General features: G+C 38.6%; 1 protein-coding gene across 8 annotated transcripts in view; it reads left to right on the plus strand.

Annotated features, from left to right (window-relative positions):
• CASK (calcium/calmodulin dependent serine protein kinase) overlaps positions 1-17,151 on the plus strand; it is a 213,819-nt gene extending 196,668 nt beyond the window's left edge. For all 8 annotated transcript variants that reach the window (XM_068685966.1, XM_068685980.1, XM_068685990.1 and 5 more), the window contains 5 exons: positions 3,059-3,139; positions 3,228-3,308; positions 6,266-6,468; positions 9,499-9,582; positions 15,756-17,151. In XM_068685966.1, the coding sequence (XP_068542067.1) occupies positions 3,059-3,139; positions 3,228-3,308; positions 6,266-6,468; positions 9,499-9,582; positions 15,756-15,932 (626 nt within the window). In that variant the 3' untranslated portion in view covers positions 15,933-17,151. The remainder of the gene's footprint in view (positions 1-3,058; positions 3,140-3,227; positions 3,309-6,265; positions 6,469-9,498; positions 9,583-15,755) is intronic.
• The last annotated feature ends 7,031 nt before the right edge of the window (positions 17,152-24,182 follow it).

The raw sequence follows: 24,182 nt of genomic DNA on the forward strand, positions 1-24,182 counted from the left end.
TGTTAAGTTTAACTAAGATAGTACTGAATTTTCCTTCTCTAAAATACTGTATAACGAATGGTGTTGTTAATCAGAAATATTACAACACTGCTTTTTGCAGGTTTCTAGTGTGTCTGTCTCAGAATTAAAAACATCTCCCGTTCTATCCAAAATAAGTATAATGAATTTGGAAGTGAGAAGTCTAATCCAGATGTCATAATCTGGCTCATAGAAGAAAGTAGAGTTTTTTTCTCTTATAGCTTAGTATAAAGTTAAATCATTTAGCACTATGCAATCTATTTGGACTTTTCTGTTACTTCTATCTCAGGGAACAGACTGAACAGGGGTGCTGGGAAATGAGCTACTAAAACAATTCAGAGTCAACTAAGATCAGTGCGTGGGTCTAGCTAATAACTTAGGAGAGCTAAGATTTTGTTGTAGTATGTTGGGATATTACTGGAACTAGAAATTTGATTATTCTGCCAATCAGACATAGTTTATGGAGTCAAAAGGAGAATATTTCCATTACTTTTTATAAATAAAAGCAAAGATATTCTCCTTTGCAAGAAAAATTGACCATCACACTTTTCTTTCCTCCATACTTGATATTAAAATATTTTGTCCTTCAAGAGACATCTTCACAGTCATACATCTTATCATAGTGAAGTCTATTTGGAACTAAAGCCCACAGGGAAAAAAAAAAAAAAAAAGTTTTTTTGAGTATTAGATTCACTGACATGTATATAAATGCTCTAGAGATATGCTGCAGTGATAACTTTTTTTTTTTTTAATTTACTTTACTGAAATTTTGATGCAGGACTCCATAAGAGAACACTCTCCAGAACACTAGAACTGTGCTTCATATTATGCATAATGTAGAAAATTGCCAAGCTTTTATAAACTATGTTTATCATTTCTTAATGTGATTTATTTGCCTTGTGTTTAGACTATTGCATGGTAAAGTTTATTTTGTGCATATACTTTTTATTTTACTAATATATTACAAGCCATATCTCAATGACCCCTGTACATTTTTCATGCTGTCTTACTCCCAATGGCCTCTGTGCATGTAAGTAACCTGTCAAGTGACAATGCCTCTTTATTTGCTTCTTACTGTTTCCTTTCAAGAACTCCTTTTCTTTATTAGCTAGTAACACAGAAGCATTGAAAGTTCAGTCTTTAAATGTGTCATGTATTCCTCATATCTTGTGTATATTTAAAAAATAATCATTACCCTTTTGTGTTTGAAAACCCTACAATCATTAGGTAATTCCATGTAGACTGAGACATATCTTCTCCATGCTACTAATTTGTGATGAAGGCATTCATATGTATCATTTCTGTTGTTTGCTCCCATTGTGTGTATGTATCTAACATAATGTGGTTTTGTTCAAGAAGAAAATAAAGGACTGATTTTTTTTTATTCTTATTTTTAATGGGGAAAGATTTTTCCCAGTACATCTTCAGAGTGGTAATACTACAATGGTTAGAATGGTAAAACTGTTTAACATGTTGTAGATCTTTAGATATTCCTGCTATGAAATGAAATAATAGTTCATTTAAATTATGCGAAGTTGTAAAAATGAAGAATTCCGTGTTTGTAGGATTGTGGAAAAGAATATTACTAACTTCTTGCTTGTATTACCCTGTAATATTTGGGGAAAGGTTGAAAGAGATTTTTCTTCATGATAAAATTCAAAATGCTTCAAATGGACTTAGGAAGTTTTCAAATCCAAATCTTTTCATAGGCCTTAAAAAGTTGAGTAAGTCAGTTGACTAATTTGTAGTTTGACCAAATGAAATTAGTTGTACTTTTTCTATGGGGTAAAAACACTGCCATTGAATTTTAAAATCTGCCCTATAACAAGAAATATATTAAGTAAACCCTTTGCTGCTTTGACTGAGACTTTAGTACAAAGAACATTTGCTTTCTGGTAGGCCCAAGTCTGAATGTCACCTGCTCTTGGTGGTTGGCCACTTCTGGAGCAAGCGAACTAAAGCCCCTGCCCTTGCCTTCTTACCCTAAGGGGTTTGGGACAGGGAGTGAAGAGATATTCCATATATCTAGATTCTTCCTTAAAAGACGGACAGGATATTGTTCAGGTGAATACACCACCTTAGGACTTGGAAACACTCACAGATGTCATAGTTCAGATGCAGTCTCTCCTCCCTTCTTTTCACCGCATGCACAAATACAGAACTGAAGACTCTTGCTAGTTATTCTGTTCACAGTTGCTCGTTGCTGTAATCTTTAAAAATACACTTAGCTGTCTCCTGGTTTATTCATTAGAATTCTTCAAAAATAGGCACAATTGTTGTGTTATTGGGCAGAGTAAGAAGTTGTTTTTAATGAACAAAACTTGATTTGTCAATCATTACAAACCTTGGCAATTGACAATAGATTGATAGGCAGATGAAATTCATTCACTGCAGTTGAATTTTTTTCTGAAATAATACTTTTACAATTTTTCCCTAAATATGGTGGAGGTTCTTTTATGTAATGCCATCACTTTTTGTTAAGATTTTTCATTCTGTCACAAGTTTTAAAAGCATGTCAGTTTAACTAGCACGTCTGTTTAAAGAGAACTCTAATTACAATTAATGTGGTCGCTGTTTTGAAGAAATACCACAAAGAATTCACTGTATTTTCTATGCATTTCTCAAAGTTCTTGTTAAACATGATTATGAAAATATCCCTATCCTTAGTGTAAATAGATGTTCTCATATTGTTATTCATGTTGGTCACTGTCTACAGATTTTTCTTTAGTATTGCTATTTCTTAGGAATGCAAACATGAATGGCATGCCATTTTAGCTGATTTTTGTGGTCTGCTGAATACTGCATGAAAGGACATGCAAATTTTGCTGAGCATTTCAGTAGCTGTGTTACTGCTTTTTAACAGTTTTTTTAATGAACATTTTTCTTAAAATTGCGTAATGAAATTGTTTTATTTTCCATAACACATTACTTTGTATTGTAAATCTAACACTTGCTAAAATGATCATTTGTAGCACAATTAGTTATCACCCTTAATATGCCTTTTTTTCTTATCCCTCTGGGGGTCTCTTTTCTGTTTTAGTGTTTGATCAATTAGATCTCGTCACATATGAAGAAGTAGTAAAACTGCCAGCATTCAAAAGGAAAACACTAGTCTTACTAGGTAATTTTGAATTATTCTGAATATAACAGCATAGTTTTGAACCTGTTATGGTAGAAAATGTATAATTAATTTTTGTGTTGTGGATTAGGTGCACATGGTGTTGGAAGACGACACATAAAAAACACACTCATCACAAAACACCCGGACAGATTTGCTTACCCCATTCCTCGTAAGTAGCAATGTTCAATGTTATGCAAAAATTATACATAGTGTCCTTGTCATGTACCCATTGTAGTACATCATACATATGTTCATTTCTACTGAGATTAATCTTCTGTTAAAGATAGATGAACTGTGATAAGATTGGATATTTTTCTTGTTTTGTTTTGTCAGGGGGAGGGGTAGTAAGTAATACCACTTCTACACTGAATGTTTCTTAGCATTCATAACACTTAAGTCTATTTTTCTCTACCCAAAACATTTGCTACCTTAGAAGGAAGACTAAAACATTTTACATTTTTCTGTGCTAATTTTACATTAACAGCTTATTTAAGGCTGAAATAGCCATGAGATTAAAAACTGTATAATTCCCATGAGAAGAAAAATAAACTAGATTTAGAGGAAATTTTTAGTGTCTACCTTATCTATCTTTAATTACTTTTCACAGCCTAGCCTTGAGGACTGGTAGTATATTAAAATAATTCTGAAATTTCCAGAGATGACAGTAAGAAAAATAAAATGTAATTAACTTAACAGCTCACCAAACGGGTTGTTGCCAAGAGACAATAGGGATGTTTTCCCTTAACAACAATGTCCACCAGTACCATGGCAGGAACTGCATATCCTACTGCATGGTTTGTTGGAGATGCACCTTTTTTCCTCAAGCATAGGCATTCTGAAACAAAACCACCCATCAGCTAAATCTGTCCAGTCTGTTTCAGGCTGACTTCAGAAACTATAGAAACTGTAAGAACCCAGGAGATACATTCTCCATTACAAAGAACTAAAGTAATAAGTGTATTGCCCTGACGAGGTAGAAGCTGAACTAGTTATTTTCTTACCTATACCATGAAGACCATACCTTAGATTGTCTGCATTAGGTTCCTGCTTTGTGGAAGCATGTAAATTGCATCTCTGATTATATAAGAAAACTGAAAAGGCTAGACCAGGACTCAGGATGCATTTCAGGTGCTTAAGCATCAGTATTATGTTTAGATACGTGTTTTAGACATCATTTAACCTGCAGCCCTACTCCAGAGGAACAGTGGTCTCCGTCAACTCTTGTGTCATATCTGATCAGACTATATAGATGTATCTAATTTAAGGCAGATTTAGGACAATTAATATAGTATTTTATTCTGGTGTTTAGGGACCTAAGTTAATCCCTTATTTTAGGTTTCTGAAATAAATCATGTGAAATGTACCACACACTTTAAGTATTAGGGAAACCTGACCTATATTTCAGCTGACTCTAGGTAATTGAAATTATTCTCTCAAACTCTCAGAGATGAATTTTTACTTCATTTTCTCTGTTCTTTCAGAAAAATCATGGTGAGCATAGGTAGCTTCTAAGACAGGCTTCAAGTTGGGTGTAGAGTTTCATGTCATGCTTTATGCTTTTTTTTTTTTTTTTTTACTGAAAACTTGATCTTAAAGGTCAAAAGGTTATATCACACACAGTGGTAGTTAATTAAATGGATTAGTAGGCCAGGTTTCTTACCACATAGGTTTGCAGAAGCAATGCATTTGCAGCTTTTGTCTCTTGATCACAAGCAGTCAGGTTCTCACCTACTTTTAAGACTTAAGAATTCACATTCAGAAGAAGAAAACCACATAAGTGAAAAAAAAAAAAAATACAGAAATGTTTTTACAAAAGAAGAGTATTTGGGGGGAAATTTAGGAGAGTACAGTAATTCCAGTAGACCTATGACAGCATTGAGTATTATAGTGATATTATAGGTTTTCTATAAACCATTGTTCTTGAATTCCTTAAAATAACTGTGATCTATAATACTAATGTTTCTATAGAAATTTTATCTTCAATTACACTAACATTGCTATCTAATCCATAAAATAGTAATAGACATATTTAATAATGGAACATTAGTTCAATTTTTGGACACCTTGGCTGAAATTATGATAAGGCTGTTGAGTCATATGAGATTAGATTGTGAAGAGATGTGGTGTTTCAAAAGTGATGTCACCAGCATAAATGTGACAGTGGAAAAACATGAAAGGAAATCACTTTGTCAGAGAATATTAGGAGAGGCAAGTGGCTGTAAGTGTGCCTGTGGGGAAAAGAGGAGCAGATGGCCTACAGAATCACAGAATGTTTGAGGTCTCTATATCTGGAGGTCACCTGCTCCAACCCTCTGATCAAGCAGGGACAGCCCAGGGAGGCTGCCCAAAACCATGTCCAGATGGCTTTTGAAGGATCTCCAAGGAGAGAGACTCCACAACCACTTTAGGCAACCTGTGCCGCTACTCTTGTCACCCACACAGTAAAGAAGTGCTTCGTGATGTTCAGGCAGAGCCTTCTTGTGTTCCAGTTTATGCCCATTGCCTCTTGTTCTGTCACTGTGTCACCTTCCCCTTTGATATCTGAGCTCACTGATGAGAACCCCCAAGCCTTCTCTTCTCCAGGCTGAACAAGCCCAGGTCTTTCAGCCTTCCCTTACAGAAGAGATGATTCAGTTCCTTAGTGCCCCTTCACTGGATTCTCTCCAGTATGGCCATGCCTGTCTTGTACTGAGGAGCCCAGAACTGGACCCAGCACTCCAGGTTTGGCCTTGCCAGCGCTCAGTTAGAGGGGAAGGATCACTTCCTTCCCTCTCCTGGCAATACTTTGCCTATTGCAGCCCAGGATACTGTTTGCCTTTTCTGCAGCAAAGGTATTGCTCTTAAAAGCAGCTGATAGAGTCTTATAGTCTTGACCAAATAAAGGTTAATTATGCTCCTCTGTTCTTCCCCTAACTTTTTGGTTTTTGTCTTTTCTACATCCTTTAATCTCCTGCTTTTCCGAACATGTCCCCCAGTATCATTCTGCATCCCCCCAGCTCACACTTCATTGTTCTATGTGGTTTATCAATGCTTAATCACCAAATGATAATCTGTAAATTACAATCAAAATGTTCTATGTAAGCCTAGTATTTCTTTTGCATTAAAAATATTTTTTTATATTTTCAGACACAACCCGACCTCCAAAGAAAGATGAAGAAAATGGAAAGAATTACTACTTTGTATCGCATGACCAAATGATGCAGGATATATCAAACAATGAATATTTGGAATATGGCAGCCATGAGGATGCAATGTATGGGACAAAACTGGAAACAATACGAAAGATCCATGAGCAGGGACTAATTGCAATACTTGATGTAGAACCTCAGGTAACTTATATGAAAATGGGACTCATCACAAATCCTTCAACCTTATTGACAGCTACTTTTATCAATATTGTAAAGCAGTGCGTACAGTAATATGTACAGACAGAAGTCCCTGGAACATCAAAGTATCAATCTATGAAGTAGATTTCTGCTAATCATTTGGTTAGAAGAACATACTGCAGAATCTAACTCATAGTTTGTTCATAGTGGTATGCAACCACTATAGTGTGAAAATCTGTTTACTGTGTAAATTTGTAATATTTTAGCCTCATGTCCAGTGAAATGTATCAAAACAATTGATTGTCATTACCATACTAGGGAATCATAGGATGGGTCAGGTTGGAAAGGACTTTAAAGACCATCTTGTTCCAACTCCTTGCCATGGAAAGGGATGCCACCCACTAGGTTGCCCAGGGCCTCATTCAACCTGGCCTTGAACACCTCCAGGGATGGGGCATCCACAGCCTCTCTGGGCAACCTGTTCCAATGCCTCACCACCCTCACAGTAAAGAATTTCCTCCTAACCTCTAATCTAAAACTCCCTTCTTCTAATTTAAAACCATTCCCCTTATCCTGTCATTATCTGATTGAGCAAAAAGTTGTTCACCATCTTTTTATAATCATCCTTTAAGTACTGAAAAGTTGCAATAAGATCTCCCTGAAGCCTCCTCTTCTTTAGGTTGAACATTCTCAGCTCTCTCAGCCTTTCTTCACAGGAGAGGTGCTCCAGCCCTCTGATCATCTTTGTGGCCCTCCTCTGGTCCCACTCTAACAGATCAACGTCCTTCTGGTGCTGGGGGCCCCAGACCTGGATGCAGCACTCCAGGTGGAGTCTCAAAAGGGCAGAGCAGAAGGGGACAATCACCTACCTTGACCTGAGGGCCACCCCTCTGTTGGTGCAGCCCAGGATGCAGTTGGCCTTCTGGGCTGCAAGTGCACACTGATGGCTCATATCAAGCTTTTCATCCACCAGAACCCCCAAGTCCTTCTCTGCAGGGCTGCTCTCAGTGAGTTATCCCAGTCTGTACTCATGTCCAGGATCACCCTGGCCCAGGTGCAGCACCTTGCATTTGGACTTGTTGAACCTCATTCGGTTCACGTGGGTCCACTTCTCAAACTTGTCCAGGTCGCTTTGGGTGGCATCCCTTCCTTCTGGTGTATCAACTGCACCACTCAGCTTGGTGTCATCTGCAAACAATCAATACAGTCAAAAAAAAACAAAACAATCAATGACAATTTGTTTCAGTACGTTCTAAAATTTCTCTCTGATGCTGTTTTGGAGAGCAGTCTCGATCCTAACTAACTCGATTCCAATACCACTGTCAAGCCATGTCAGGAACATTTGTGGTCAGTTACAGGTACCGATCCTGTTTACACAATGACCAGATCAGTGTCATTACTTTATGAACTCCTTTCTGTGTTACGGTATTATACTTTGCAGAAGAGGGCAGGATAGAAAATTAGGCTCTCAAGAAATGAGAATAGTTTGTTCATTCATTATATAAAATCTTCAGTGGAAAATTCTGGCACATTTCCCTTGAAACGTCTATGTAGTCACGACTTTCAGTTCATAGGAACGTGTTTATATATTTTGTTAAGGGGAACTACATGAATATGGACAGGTTTGATGTTTATATTATTCTAGCAGATTGAAGGAAATGGGAGGAAGAAATTAAATTGTGATCAGTGTTAAGTATTTAAATTTGAATGCTACATTCTTCTTTGATTTAAAAAATTCATTTTTTTAAGAACTTCATAATAGAAATAAGATACCTGACTAAATTTGGCACAGCTATAGTACTGTTCTGAAAATAAAATCTCACATTTAACTGCTTTGGGAGAAAGCAGCAGTTATAGCCAGTTCAAATGAAGCAGCTGTTAAAAGTAAGCTCTCTTGAGAAACCTTTTCAACTTGGTTTGGTCAGAAGCATTACAATTCTCAGAAGCCATTTTAATATTGATTAGAGTGTATTTACATTTGGTAACAGCTGCCTTTCCTGCACGTCCTCCAGCATGTGTTTAGCCAGCCTCTTTCTTAACCAGCTTCCTCATGCATCTATCTCAGCTCTTTTAGGACAGCCTGTCTATGGACCTATTATCAGTTAGTTATCTTACACCACTTCTTACTAGTTTTGTGAGTCTCCTTGAGTTTGACAATATGGGGTTTCTCTTTTGTTTAGAAGAGCTTGACATATATTGTATATATACAGATGGGTTTCAAGGAGCAGAGATTAAAATCTATTTAGGTTGCAAAAAGGGATGGATTGCTTTTAAGGAAGAAAAAAGAAAAAAACAACCCTTAGTAGTCTTACTTTCTTGTCCGCGTATTTGAGTTGAGCTGAGGTATGTTTATTTACTATCCTACACTTCAGTTGATAGCTTGGATCTGAAACAAACTTCACTTACGGCAGCTGTGTGTGTCACACAGTAGATTATGATGAAGTTCAGTTTTTTAGTAAGAACACTCATCTTTTGCATAGATTCAGTTCAAGGGCACAGTGCTGCATTTACTGCATTAATGCTATACTTGCTATTATTGCTACTAAAACATCTTGCCTCACATTTTCATTTGATTCAGAAAATGAGAAAAAGTGTTGGTTTGTATAACAAGTCAGACTAAGAATGATATTCTACTTATTATTTATTCTAAAATACAGTTTGCTTTTTTTACCTATTTATGGCATCGCTGTTGTGTTTTTTTAACCTGGTCTTAACTATCCAGCTTAAAATGTAAATACAGTTCTGCACTCCTTGAAACTATGTGAAGAACCTCTCTGAAAATCCAGAATATTTTATTGTCTCAAAAAAATCCCTTTAATTAGTGATAAATGTACAGTTTGAGTATCAAAAAATTCAAAATGAAACAAAAAATGTCTATATTACTAAAGTCTTGACTCGAGATTAATGAAAAATAAATGCCAGCAATTATAAGTCATAATTCTATTTTCTGCTTATGTGACTAAACGTTTTTCACAGTGATTGGTGGGGGATTCTTCTAATGTATCTGACTTTATTTTTATTTGTTTAACCTAGGCATTGAAGGTCCTGAGAACTGCAGAGTTTGCTCCTTTTGTTGTTTTTATTGCTGCACCTACGATTACCCCAGGCATTAATGAGGTATGCCATATTACAATCTAATGTCTTATGAGAGGCAAAATTAAGGATGGGATTCAGAGATGCAGATAAGAGTCTAGCATTTCCTTGTCTGTAAGTGGAGAATCAAAAGGACAGTTGGATAGAAGCATTATTGAGTTGACTAAAGTCAAAGGATCCACATGACATATTCTAAAAGTATGCATTTTTATTTTGTTCCTTGGCCTACCTCACAGATACATTTTCAAATCCTTGACTAATCATTAGCACAAATTTCTCAGTTAGCAAAATTACTCAATTCTGAGTTATAGCACTAGATAGACTATAGATGGCCTGACTGAAGAAATGGGTATGCATAACTGCACTGTGATCCCACCTTTATCCTGTAGTATTTGTTATGCACAAATATATATCAGAAATAGGCTTATTAATTTAAAAAAAAAAAAAAACTCTAAGAATTGGACATAAGCTTTGACCAAAGGGGTAATTGCTTGTGGAATTAAGTTGAGAATTCATGCAGATCCACACCCTGAATTTCCTACTTCATAGAGTTGCCACTCTGCAAGGTGCTACTCATTTCAGAGGCTATCAAGCAATTCTGCATTTAGCTCACAACAGGACAAATAGTATTTATACAAACACTTTATCTGCTCAGCCTTTTTTAAACCCTAACACAACACTAAGGTATTTAATTAATTGGATTTGACCATAAATCTGTTCCAAGTCTCCTAAATGTGCCTTCCTTATGCAAAAATAAAGTCAGAAGCCCTGTCTCTACAGCTGGTATGTTTCTATAGAAATTTAATTATAGTAGCACAGATATGAAACTACGACATCACTGCAGAGGCTTGCAGGAAAATAAGGAACAAGACAAACGTATTTAAGTGCAAATACCCTGAATGATTATTAAAATTGTAAGCAGAGTGAAAAATACCAGCCTCAAGCTGCAGTTTTACTGGCAGCTGAGGTGTTCTCCTAGTTCACTGTTGCTGTTCTCTCTAGCTTGCTTCTGGACATGTACTGCCCATGCATGGGCCATGGCACTTACCAGACCCTTCAGTGAGCTACTGTAGCTCTACATTGGATTTTTGTCAGTTTTCAAGCATCTCACAAAGGCTCTGACAATGGCCAATACCAGAACAAACAGTGAAACCATATAGCCAAGAAGAGATCCTTCTTCCCCCTCCCATCTTTTCACTTCCACAGCAGTAAGTTATGTCATTTTACAGCGTCTTAAGGACCCATACTATAACTGATAAGTGCCACAAGTGTATAAACTGTCTCAGGATGTCAAAATCAGCAACACTGGTGAAGTTAGCTTGTCTAACTGCTGGTGTTGGCATATGGTATAAATCAGTAGGATCTTGCAAAAACATTAAAAATTTATATTCTACACTGAATTTGTGCAAGCAAATGGCATAGCATCATGTAAAAAGAAAAAAAACGTTCTTAAGATGTGTCAGATAATCATTGCACTTACAGTAATGCCAAGGAGACCAGGTATTCTGTAAGGTCATGTAATTACCTGGTTTTGTTGCTTTGTACCTATGTTTCAGTTCTCAAATGGTTGTCCTTGGCCTCACTGATTTGCTAGTGGTACATAGCTTTTCATCCACTAGCTATAAGGTACAATACAGAGAAATTTGGGAGAGTTAATGAGGGAGAAGAGGTTTTCTATGGTATACTGGGAAGAGGATAGAAATGCACCTTTTATAGTAGTGGTGGGGAAATATGTGTTCATGGCAAATAAATATTAATAGAAGCAAGATACTACATTCTAAATATTTGAATTCATACTGTAAGACTGTCTTTATTTTAAGTTCTTGTGACCAAAGTGTTTCTGTACATAGGGATTCACTCGGGCACTCAGTTCAGAACTGGTGAACTGGGGCCACACTTGAAAAAACAACCTAATTAATGAACCAATTAAACTTAAAGAGAGGCAGGAAATAGTAGTAGCAGCAACAGAACTTACCCGAATACAGTCATATTTTCCAAGATTTACTCTGCTGCGTGAAGAGAGATATGCAAGTTATGTCTGTGTATTACCAGCCTGTAAGGCAGCAAACAGGATTCTAAAGTATGTGTTTCGTATTTCCCCATTCATTCTTACTTTTTGAAAGCTTCATATGCATAATGATTGTCCCTGTCTATCATCTTATCCTGCTTTGTTTATTTTACATACGTCTTTTGAGAACACTTTTGTAATTGACTGTCCTTTTTTTCCCTTATGCTTTCTTGAATTTCATCTTTGCTTTTCTTTTCATTTTCCTGCACTCGTACTAATTGTATATAGCTGCCAAAATGGTGCAGAAAATTGCCTGTAAGTACCAGCTAGGGGCTGAAAAAGGTAGTTCTGGTTATTTTAGTAGTTTTAGAATGTAGATCTGCTTGTTCCCATTCAACATTACTTTTTGTCATTGGAATAACAATTTAATATAATAAAGGCTTTAGATATCGGTGCTATGATACAAATAAGGATTATTTGCTAGTAAAAAGAAACTAGAGAGTAAAATTTCCACTCAAAGCTGTATCTATGAACTTCATAGTAAAAAAACAGTGAAGAGGAACAAGGATCACACAGTAAGGTAGGAGACAAAATGTTATGCTTCCTGACTTAATATATAGCAGTGCACTATGACCACTTCTACAAAGCACAAAACCAATTTAAAACATATAGGAAATCTCCAAGAGTGTACCCTGCTGTCTCATCCCTAAGAAAACTTAAATCAGGTTATTAGCATGGTAACAAAGAGAGAGGAGAGTGCATATCAGGGAACAGTGGAATAGTTCCTCTCTCCTGTGGGTGTTTTCTATCTCCCATTGCCCATTCAGCAGCAAAGAGGTGTTGACAGGCTCTATTTTGTAGATCTAAATCTTCACTGAGCAATGTGTAACTTCTTTCTCCCTTATAGCTACGTTTCCTCCTTTTATACAGGGAAAGACTAAAAGGAATTTTTCTTAAGATGTTTGCAGTCCATCAGCTGTTTAAATTGAGATTTTTTTTTCTCTTGGAACAAAATTGGCAAAGGCCTGATTGGTATCTTTTTAAGTTGTTCGTAGCCTCAAAAAGAAATACTAGTAATTTGTTAGTCTGTGCTTTGACTGTCACAAGTGGCAGCTATTGGCCTATATACTTTAAGGAAAAAAAAAAAAACCTCGGAGATCTCAGAGATGAAAGAGACTGAAGACATCAGCGGTGGCCATTATGCATGTGGGAGAGATTTCATGGATGAAAGGTGTTTTTCACTCCTTTCCATCTCAGGTTTGGTGGAGATTGAAATAAGATTAGAAAAAGAGACTATGAATGCTAGTATAGGAAAGAGAAGCCTGTTCCACATAATGGACACACTGCAACTAGACCTACATAGAATACCTGTTACATGAGAGCTGAGGAAGAAGAAGAGACATGTTTTGCTCCCAAATATGAAATGAATGAAGTCATGCATTTGTCTGTCTTCAGCTATTAGAACACATGGATAAATATCTTATTTCTTGACACTATTGAGAACACAGCTGCTGGAGAATATTCTTCTTGAGAATATTCTGCAATCTTCACTGTTCAAAATTTAATTAAGAAATTTTAAGGAAATTGAGAAGAACTTGCAGCAAAATGTTGAGGAAGTGTTAGTTTCAAAGACAAATTTTGGCCTTTAACACAGACACACAAGGAACACCTAGCCAACTCTGACACCGTATTGAATGTATCAACAGATACTTTATCACAAACACAGGTAACATTTGGCCTCAGTTTAAAATAAAGAACAAGAACTGTAATCTGTCTTTTTCCCACAAATTTGAGAAACTTTGCATCTATTTGAAAGTTGCTGCAATGGCCTATCCCAACCTTTTACTGCCCCTGAAAGTATATGAAAGAAGTAGCATATTACATTTCTAGTGGTCTAGGATGTTCAGATATTCCCAAACAGAACCCACTTCAGTTCCAGTAGAGTTAGACCTAGGAGCAGCTAAGTCAGAAAAATATTAAAATCTAATGTGTTTTTAAAACTTTTGGTTTTGTGACATACGTGTGTACAAGGTAAATATTAATATTTGGAAGGGTTTTTTCATTCATTCTTCTTTATCTACCCGTTTGTGGTGTGTTTTGTTTTTTTTTTAAGATGAGCTGTACGTTTTTCAGATTTTTATTCTGTTAGTCACAGTAAAATAGACACTTCAGTGAGAAAAGTTCACCCTCATACATGGCAAAGATATGTGAGACCTGAATAACAGTTAAAAAGCTACATGTGAATTAACAGCTTTAAGGTTTTGTGTGTATTTTTCAGCTAGCATTAGTCTTGTGCCATGAGGTTAAAACTCATCTAAAGATACAGTATGATTTTGCTAAGACTGGCCTTAAATATAAAATTGATCTTAATTAGATCAGATTAAAGCATTGAAAATATCCTGCTTGACAGGTAGGATGTCTACTTGACAAGTATGATAGTTTAATTTAAACAGAAAAGATTAGATTCTCAGCTGACATAAACTGATGTCTTCTTTCAAAATCTCTGAAACTTTGACAGATAACTATGTAGCTGGGTTTTTGGCTTAAAGACACTGGGCCATATGAAGTGTTCCACAAAAATATTAGTGTTTATCTGCGTTGATCAGTTTGACATTGGAGTATATTAATGTTTTCACACACTATTCTACAGAAGTGCCAAGCATCGCTGTAGACATGTGTTGGTCCATAAAAGCAGCGTGCCCTGTGTAAAGGTGCACGGGAGAAGCGCTTGTCTGACCTTGAGTGAGATTTTCAGTGATTATCAAGTGGAGGTCTCATTCCCTCCCCATCTGGGGCTGCAGCTCCAGGAAGAAGCAGAACTGTAACTTGGGTTGAGAACGCCTCCTCCGGAAGCGGTTGGTTTCATGGCTGTAGGGAAGGAGAACTGTCTCAGCACAGGTTATTCCCTCCAGGGGACCTGAAAGCCACCATTTCACATCGGCCTGTCACTGCAGCTAGAAGTGCTTCGGAAGTCTAAACAGAATACTTGGGAAAAAAAAAAATTAGGAGGAAGGGGGTGGGAGGAAGATCTCTTATTAGACAGAAATATTTCTGTTCCCAAAATAGTTTCTTGTAAAACCAGCTATAGGAGCTGTTTCTGTACTTTCTACAGCCTAGAACTGTGTGAACAAGGAGGGTGACCCTACAGATACTAGAGCAGCCGGAGTCTCTGCTGGTTCATATGTGATTTAGAATCGTAGAATATCCCGGGTTGGAAGGGACCCATAAGGATCTTGAAGTCCAACTCCTATTTAGCCCTATATCCACCCCAAACACACAGAGAGGGAAGGAACCGATCACTGTGGCTATTTCAAAGTTCCTGAAAACACGAAATGATTCTTTGAATTTCTAAGGGAATTTGCAGGAAGGAAATTCAGGCTTGTAACTCACAACCACTCCAGGACCATAGAAACAAGCCTTTTGCAAGCTGTCTCTCTCTCAGAAACGCAAGTCCCACTGACAAAGCCCACTGCAGTAGCATCACAAGCTACAAAGAATTAGGCAGCACACCCCCAAAATGGGAGGCAGCTGATCCTGTAAGGAAAGGACACAAAGCTGTAGTACCAAGCCCTCAGTAGCTGACCCTTCTCAAGCTCGGACTGCGGGATTGGGTCTTCAGCACAGCACACTGAGAGATGCTAGAAGTGATGTACTCTGAAATGGGAACTGCGGTGCAATGTGGAGTGAGAACTTCCTCATCAGTAAGCAATGGTTAAAGGAAGTAAACCCAGAAGACTGATGTTGAACAGTAAAACGTTACCAAAACTGGGAACAGCTGATACTTGACAATACACCCTATTGTTTCTTGTGTTCTTACCTGGACGTAGGCCAAGTAGCTCGTATTTGTGCGCTTCATATGTTTTACTCATATGTGGTCTCTTTTGCTCCATGTCTGTGCTGCTTTTATAAGCTTTCATCCTCTGCCTTGCCTTTTTAAGTCTAAGTGTGTGTTTCGTGTCAAGTAACGTCAAAAAATAACTGGTGTTGGAATGTCAACTTTAAGACAGAAAACATACAATTTCTTCCTTGTAATTTCCAAAGAATTAGGTGTGGGTTCTAAACCACCCATGCCGACCTACTGCTTTTTTGCCTGTTTTCTTCCCTGTAAGCAATAGCTAGAAAGGTGTTGTACAAGAATAGGAAGGGATCTGACTTAGCTCTCCTCTTTCCTTTTCTGATCACCGAATAGGATGAATCTCTTCAGCGCCTGCAAAAGGAGTCTGAAATCTTGCAGAGAACGTATGCACACTACTTTGACCTAACAATTATCAACAACGAAATCGATGAAACAATCAGGCACCTGGAGGAAGCCATTGAGCTCGTCTGTACAGCGTCGCAGTGGGTGCCAGTCTCCTGGGTCTATTAGGCCGCTCATGAGAGAATTGAAAAAGCCTGTCATTACTGGGAACCACCTCATACATGGAAAACCTCTACGTTACCGACCTTGTGTCAACAGGTCTTGGCCCCCTAGAGACTACCTAGATGTAGTGTGACCTAAATTTATAATTATTGTCATGTCCTAATAGATAGGAGGAGGGAAAAAAAAAATTAAACACTAATTTAAAGAGACAGTATCTTTTTTTAATCATTTCTCCTAAACTTTAATAAAGTGTATCTTTAAATATATGTATTATTCAGTCCTTTGGAATGTTATATTTTTTGAAATCATAGCTTTTTATTTCAAGGGCCCCTAAAAACTGCACAAAATAGATGCTGCTTTCTATAATCTATTTTAATAGTAATAATAATATGATTCTGTTACCTTAACTTGGGGGTGGAACACTACATTCTTTTTAGAGTCTGATTTTATGGATTGGAATACTTTGCTTTCCTTTATTTATTTGAAATAATTAGTCTAGTGGTTACGAAACAAATTCATAAATTTTAAAGGCCTTTCTTCGCTTTTTTTTTAGGATAGTATTTTCAAGTACTTTTGTGTAACATCCAGATAATGTGATACTGTCTCTTTGAAGAACTCTGTAAAACTTTTAGAAATTTGAAATTGGGTCTTGACTCTTAATGCATGTGGACAGTCGCAAGCGTTCATGCCGTTGGTGTATCTGTGTTGAAAAAAAACTGTAATCTACAGCAAAGTACATTCCGTTCATGGGAAAACGTACCCAAGGGAATAAAGTAAAATATTATTCTGACTAAGTTGTAAACCTATGCACATCCCTTGCATTTTGGGCAACTTTATAAAAAAGAAAAAAACTGATTTTTATTAATAATAATCATGTAGTGAAATGTGTTTGTAATTTTGTCTCAATTTAATTTGTTGTAAGGTGGGAGGGGGCAATTACTGGTTTCACCATTTCAGATCTGTGTTGTCTGAGAGTATTAACGTTTTAATTAAGTTTAAGCAAAGAAATGCTGATTTTTAATATGTATGTAATTGTTTAAAAATGCACACATTTTAAAAAGAAAATACTGTGCAATGAAGAAACCAGTTTAGGCATTGCGATAAACTGACTATTCCAAAAGACTCATCTACAACAGCCCTGTAAATTCCTTTAAAATGGTAATTGACTCTACAGTCTGACCAATTTTTTTTATTTTAAATATACTTCCTTTTATGTGTTCAACAACTGAATGCTTTTGGGTCCTTCATTTCATCGCAGGGAGTTCCAAGAACAAATCAGTGACTCTTGCAGCAAGAAAAGGTTTCTTGAAGTCTGTTAAGTGAAGGCCCTGGTGCAGGAGCACAGGGACAGCTTAGAATCAGTGCAGAGCCAAGTAAGAAAAATTAATTAAATGTGCTAACTTTGTTTTGTTACCCTTCTTACCATGCCCTTACTGGCCGAGATGGTTTACGTTTTTTTCCTGAAAGCGCTTAACAGACAGAAGCATTACCACTTGTTTTTTAGGTGTCAGAAATACAATGTTCCTTACAACAATTTGTGTTAAAAGCTCTGTGGGCTGTACTATTGTGTAGTATGAAGTTTAGCATTTAAGTTAAAATTACAGTGTTCTCAAGGGATTTATTTATTGGAGAGGTTGAGCTATCAGCTGTAATTGATCTGTAGGTTGTTTCAGGTGTGGGGGACCACTGCACGTGTAAACAGTAAATGTTCTTACTTTAAAATAGGGGCAATAATCATCAAGTTCATAAGCTGTTAATTTTCTCCTGCCTACTCCTACTGCAGGTCAGGTGGTCAAATCTGTATTCTTGGAAAGATTAGGCAAAGCCTAGCTCCAGCCAAACCAAGCAACGTGCTTCTTTTGTGCAGCCCTCACAGCAAAGCTCACGGTGTGCAAGACAGCTGGGAACCCCATCCATAGCTTTACCCTAACACAGAGCTCATTTATGCCACAGCTGGATTCACAGTTCCACACCCAAGTCCCAAAACAGGTACTATAACCGCATCCCTTGAGCCTATAGTATGTGGAGTACTAGTAACAAGCTAATGAGAAGCAATCTGTGTAGGCCCAGTGCAAGGAAATCAGCAAACAAGAAGGAACAGATCACATCGATAGCAGCTGCTCATCTGTTCTGAATTTAGCCCTTTTAAAAGGGCATGGGTACAAGCTGGGTACTATGTAGTGCGTAAGAGGTAATTTTTCAAGTGTTTGTGTTATGTCATTTTTAGTTCTGGATGGCATCCTAGCAGGTGTTTGTGTAGATCAACTGTTGCAATGGCAGTATTGGTAGTATTGCATACTCACCAAGTTCGCCCAGGTGACAGCTTCATTCACTCTCAAAACTACCTCTTTTCCCAGTAAAGCACAAAGAGAAGACCTACTGAAAATCATGCAGTGGAGTGTTTCGGGTGTTAGAAGTGCAAACTTCTCTGGTAAGCATCTCTGGTATCTGATTTCAGTGACACATTCTTCATCTCAAATGTTGATGACAATAAACAGGTAAAATAATGTTGATAATTAGGGTATAGTCTGCCATGTTTTGATGACACACTTTTGACTCTTACTATGAATTCCTTGAAAATTCTGTATATCCAGCCTGTAAGGAAAGAAAACTGATAAGCCCATGAGGTTGCTTCTGCCTTATGTAGACGACAATAAGGAGTGATTTAATATAACTAATGCTTTTCTTATTTTAAGCAAAGCCACCATTCAGTTAATCTTACACAGTAAAAAGACTACCTTGGAAAGCTTTGGGTTCTTTATTCTCACCATATAGCGTTTTATCAAGAGACAAATACTGTAAAGCACATCCATCCATTAGCAAACCATCCTGCTTCCTCTTCACCATCGGCTGTTTTCCTTGTAGGAACCTTAGGTAGCAAAAGATTGACTTAAAATCCACCTAGGCTTCCCACACAGCCAAACCACGCAGCACCCTGAACTCCATGAACCAGTTTCAACACAGTTAGAGAGAGCATAGAGCAAGCCCAAAATGCCTCCATCTGTCCAATCCTCCCCAGCCTCCTGCCCAAACCCTGCTGGTGCGTCTGTGGTATTTGTATGGTACATAGAGGGCAAAAGGCTGCTATAAATGCAGCTGGAAGTTGTGCTTGCAGGAGGAAACCTCATGCAGGTGCAGAACTAATGTTACAATTTCCTTATTCAATCTCCAACTGGAGAAAGGGTCCTCCTAGTACTGTAAATATCACTGCATAATTCAGAGCACCTCTTGGACCGCTCTAAATTTGTGCTGAACATGACCTCAGAAGCAGCCCTAGGTTTGGGATGAAACAATTATTTCTGTTTGCCCCTTTTATACTTTATTTTTTGTACAGGGGCTCATAGATTTGTAAAGAAAATTTGATCTTATCAGTATGCTGCCTCAGTCTGACTGATGCCTGTTATTTCAAGGTGTTAAGTTGGTCCAATAAATGTTCATTAACCTCTGCTTCCATTTACTTAATAAAAGTACACTAGGTTATTCAATGTCTCAGAGTGGTAAGATTATTGTATTGAAATGGTAACCTAGCTTAGACAATCCTGGCCACTGTCATGCAACCTATAGCGTGCAGCTGTTTAAAATCAGAGAGAGATTTCTGATCTCACCACCAAAATTTAATTCTTCCATCTTTGGATTTGATTTGGGTCAAGAAAGGTGCTGTGCCACCAGCCACTAAGTGAAAAGATCACTACTTGCTTCAGAAGCACCATTAGCAAGGTTACTCAGTTGATTTTGAAAGGACAAGGTAGCAAGATGAGACTTATCCCAAAAAGCATTGAACTGGGGTATATGCTGTGTAACTGGAGCCATTAGGAAAAGTTAATGAGTTAATAATGCACAGACTAACATCAGTATTTGTTCCATTTTTGTTCTTTGCTCTAAGGAAGTTATTTCAGAATGTTATCACTGAAATGAATATTTGGAAAGGTCACTAAAGCTCACATTGCTTTTTGCAAATCTAGATTGAAATACTAGACACAAACAGTTCTGGTCCTATTCTGTTCCACCGTGATTAGCTCTCAACATCTTTAATGACTATTACATAAATAATTGATTCTTACCTGGGAGACAGGTACGTTTCCCGTAGCTGAGATCTCAGTTAAGATTTTAAACATTTAGGTAGTTAATTACTTTTTGTACAGTTCTAAGCTTTTCTTTCTAAGAAAAAACAAAAGGAGGTGTGTATATGCACATCCATGTGTTCTGCTATATCTCTTCATAGCAACTGCCCTGGGAATATCAGTAACAAGCACACTTGGACACATCTCTGTGTTCTGTAACAACATCTATGTTCTTGTGATTAATATGTAACTTGAGCCTGTTTCTGTGTTAGGGAAGGAAGGAATTTGCTTGGGTTTTTAAGTATAGCTCATCTTGAAGCTGAAATATGAGCCTATTTTTTTTCCCATTCCCAGCCATCCAGATGGAGACTTCACTTCCACTTCTTCATAAAATGATCAGAGTAGTGGGGCAAGTCTTGCAAACAGCAGGGAGAACATGTGGATTGTGCTGAATGTCACAGTTAACAAACCAGAGAATATGTCAAAAGCATGACCAAACTTTTAAAAGAGAGACACAGCAGAGCAGGGAGGACTCCAGAGTAAGGAGAACTCAACCCATGCCCAGATCTGCTGTTGCACTAATCCACTGGATGTGCAGAGAAAATTCAAGTCAATGCAAAATAGCAGAAGGGTCATATGCTTGGGTTTGTCTCTGTGTGAGAGAGAGGGGATGGGGAACAGGTGGCATCACACTCAGAAACATGATTTTAGGGTGCATTTTCCTAACAGTTAGCAAACTTTCCCCTCTGTATTACTTAGTATCCTTGTTATAAAAGATCTTTGAAGATTCATCTCCAAATTAGCCAGGGAAAGATGAGGAGAGTTTGAAGAGCAGTTTTGTAGAATACTTTATCTCAACCACTGTAGTTAACACAGGTTACAACAATGTTACAGCACGTAATACCAAATGGTAGAGAATCCATCCTAGGCTTATGCAGAAAATGAAGTGGTTTTGTTTTGTTTTGTTTTTTAATTTGTTTTTAAACTCAGTCATTTTTCACTACATTCAATGACTTAGATGTCTGAGCATCTCCTTATGCCCATTTCTGCTTACTAGAGTAGACATAACAACAGCAACAGCTCTATCAAAAGTATAATTCAGTAAAGATTATTATCTAAGAAATCAGTAAAGATTTCTGAGATTTTCCAGTGGGCAAAAGATGATAAAGCCCATAGTATTGTTTTCTGTTGAATATGAAAAATTCCAAAACTGTCTTTTTCCATTTATCATTAGAAAAAAAAGATGCATGCATATAAACTGTGTAATGCATAAAATCAGATTTGTCTTGAAAGTTCACAAATTAGCTGGTCATGATGACTGTCTTAAAATATATCGTTCTTTTCACTTATCAAAATTAGCATTTAGTAAAGCCGTCAGAATATTTCCTGTGTGTTACAAGAGGAAAAGGAGAGAGATCCTGCTCCCAGGAAAAGACCTTGGGTTTTTTGAGCAGTTCAAAGAACTACCCCTGGCTGCACCCTTCTGAAGGGTTTCAGTGCTGGCAGTTGAAGGATTCTACTCTGCCCATGTCATCTTTTCGTGATTTTAAATCTGCAAGACTAGAAGCAGAGTAGAAAAAGCTTTAGCTTTCTCCTGTGTAAGTGTTGCTTGGCTCTGCTGCAATTCCGAGTATTCTGTCAGTGGGATGTTAATCCATTGAAGGCAACGGAAGGAGTCCCGGTAATTCCAAGCTTTGACTTTTGTTCTAGTCTTGTGTTTTCATTAACATGTTTTTAACATATTTACTTGAGTTTCATCATTAATTAGTTTAGAAGTGGGAGATTGCTGAGGTTGTTGCTGTCTGCTTTCTCATTCCTGCCCCCCATCCGATTTTTGCAACAGGTTGGTTGCTTCATAGGCTCAGGTGCTGTGTGGTTGACTACAGCAGCAGTCAACCAATGCTCACAGGCACTGTTGCATCCCAACAAAAGCCCAGACCTTAAAATGGAACAGAAAATATTTTGCTAAAACAAAACTGAGCATTAGTCTGAAGATCAGAAGCAAGGTGGCTGAGTTACTACATTCAATCTACAGAGCAAAGCACTTTAAACTAAAACTAATTATCAATTTATTTTTTTGCCTCTTGCAGCTTGTGGGTAACTTCACAGCTCTTTGCTGTGAAATTCCTGTTTCAGTTTTTGATTGTTTGGAGGTTTGTTTTTTAAAGTCTTGCCTTCCCCGGGGTTGTGAGGACAGTTGGAGCGCTCTTTCTCCTGCAGTCCCCATCCTGACTGACCTGTCACCATCTCCTGAAGTGTTTCTGACAAATGCTTTGTCTCACTGTGGTGGTTTAACAAAGAAAATCTTCCTCTCCAAAAGGGTCAGTTCCACGTATGACCAACAAAAGGCTGCGTTGTGGTTTTTATTTGTTGATTTGCCATGAACACCGGCCTGTTGAAACCTTACATTTAAATCTTAAGTCCAAGGTTTTAAATATTTAAGTCACGTTTATAAAGCTTGGGAGCCTCTTGCTGCACTATAACATAAAAGTATGCGAAGTCAGATGGATAAGGACACTTCTTTGTACTAGCGTAGTAAGAGCAGACATTTTGTGTGTCATTACCTGACTAAAAATAGTGGAGGTCTCTTATAGCTGTTTATTTTCTCAGGGAGGATTGAACAATATTAGCCAATTACATTAGCCTTAGATACACTGATAAGATTAGATTGGCATATATCACAGTCCCGACAGACAAGGAGTTGACACAGGCCCTTCTAAGTGGAATGATGCAAGATTGCCTAAGCTTGGCCCAGGTGTGTCCTGACCTTACCCTGAGGTGTCTTGCTGCCCAGAGGAGTGACTTGTAATGGTTTTCAGCGGTCTCTGGAAGACCTGCCGTAGGCAAGACTCAAGCTAAGAAGAAGGAAACTCAGCTCTCTGAGCAAAAGTGACAACTAGGAGGAAGAAAGTCTAAGAGCTCAGTGAATCACAGAAACCAAATGTCAGAAGGGACCTCTGGAGGACACCTGGTCCAGCTCTCTTCCCAAGCAAGACCACCTAGAGCAGGATGCCCGAAAGGCTTTTGAGGATTTCCAGGGAGGATACACCACAACTCTATGGGCAGCCTGTGCCCATGCCTCAACACCCACACAGCACCGAAGTGTTGCCTGCTGTTAAGAGGGACACTGCCTCTTGTCCTGGCACTGGGCACCACAGAAAAGAGCCTAGTTCTGTCCTCTATGCACCCTCCCCTCAGGTATTTATGGACATTGATGAGATCCCCCTGAGCCTCCTCTCCCCCAGGCTGAACAGCCCCAGCTCTCTCAGCCTCTCCTCACAGGAGAGGTGCTCCAGTCCCTCCATCACCTTTGTGGTGGCCCTGCACTGCACTCTCTCCAGTATGACCTGACCATGGCTGTCTCATACTGGGGAACCCAGGACTGGACCCAGCACTCCAGGGGAGGTCTCACCAGGGCTGAGCAGAGGGGAAGGATCACCTCCCTCCACCTGCTGGCAATACTAACACGGCTCAGGATGCTGTCAGCCTTCACTGGGGCACATTGCTGGCTCATGTTTAGCTTGGTGTCCCCCTGAGCCCCCAGGGCCTTTTCTGCAGAGCTGCTTTCCAGCTGGGTGGCCCGCAGCAGGTGTTGGTACCTGGGTTTGTTCCACCCCCCGCAGGACTTTGCACTTCCCCTTGTTCAACTTCAAAAGGTTCCTGTCAGCCCTTTTTTCCAGCCGTTTGTGATGGTTTCACACTGAGGCTCACTGAGCACCACCGTACTGTTCTCACCTCCCTGCCGCAACCCCTCAACAGAACAGGGGAGAAAATATGAAAAAAAGAACTGAAGAGTTGAGGTAGAGACAGGAAGATTGCTCACCACTTACCATCATGGGTAAACAGACTCACGTAGGGAGATTAATGTAATTTATTGCCTATCACTAACAGACTAGAGCAGTGAGAAACTAAAAGCAAACCAAAAACACCTTCCCCCCTATTTGCCTTGTTCAGGGGAAGAACAGGGCATCAGTCCCAAATGCTTTCTCTCCGCCGCTCCTTCACAGGGATGCCGTCCTTCCCCAGCTGAGCCTGCGGGGGCTGCCCACAGGCAGCAGCTCTCCAAGCACTGCTCCCACACGGCTCCGTCCCACGGGGTCCATCCATCCATCCCCCAGGAGCAAACTGCTCCAGCACGGGTCCCCCACGGGTGGGGGCAGCTCCCCCCAGACCCCCTGCTCCTGCGGGGGCTCTC

The sequence above is a fragment of the Anas acuta genome, chromosome 1 (genome assembly GCF_963932015.1).
Source record: "Anas acuta chromosome 1, bAnaAcu1.1, whole genome shotgun sequence".
In the NCBI taxonomy this organism is placed as follows: Eukaryota; Metazoa; Chordata; class Aves; order Anseriformes; family Anatidae; genus Anas; species Anas acuta.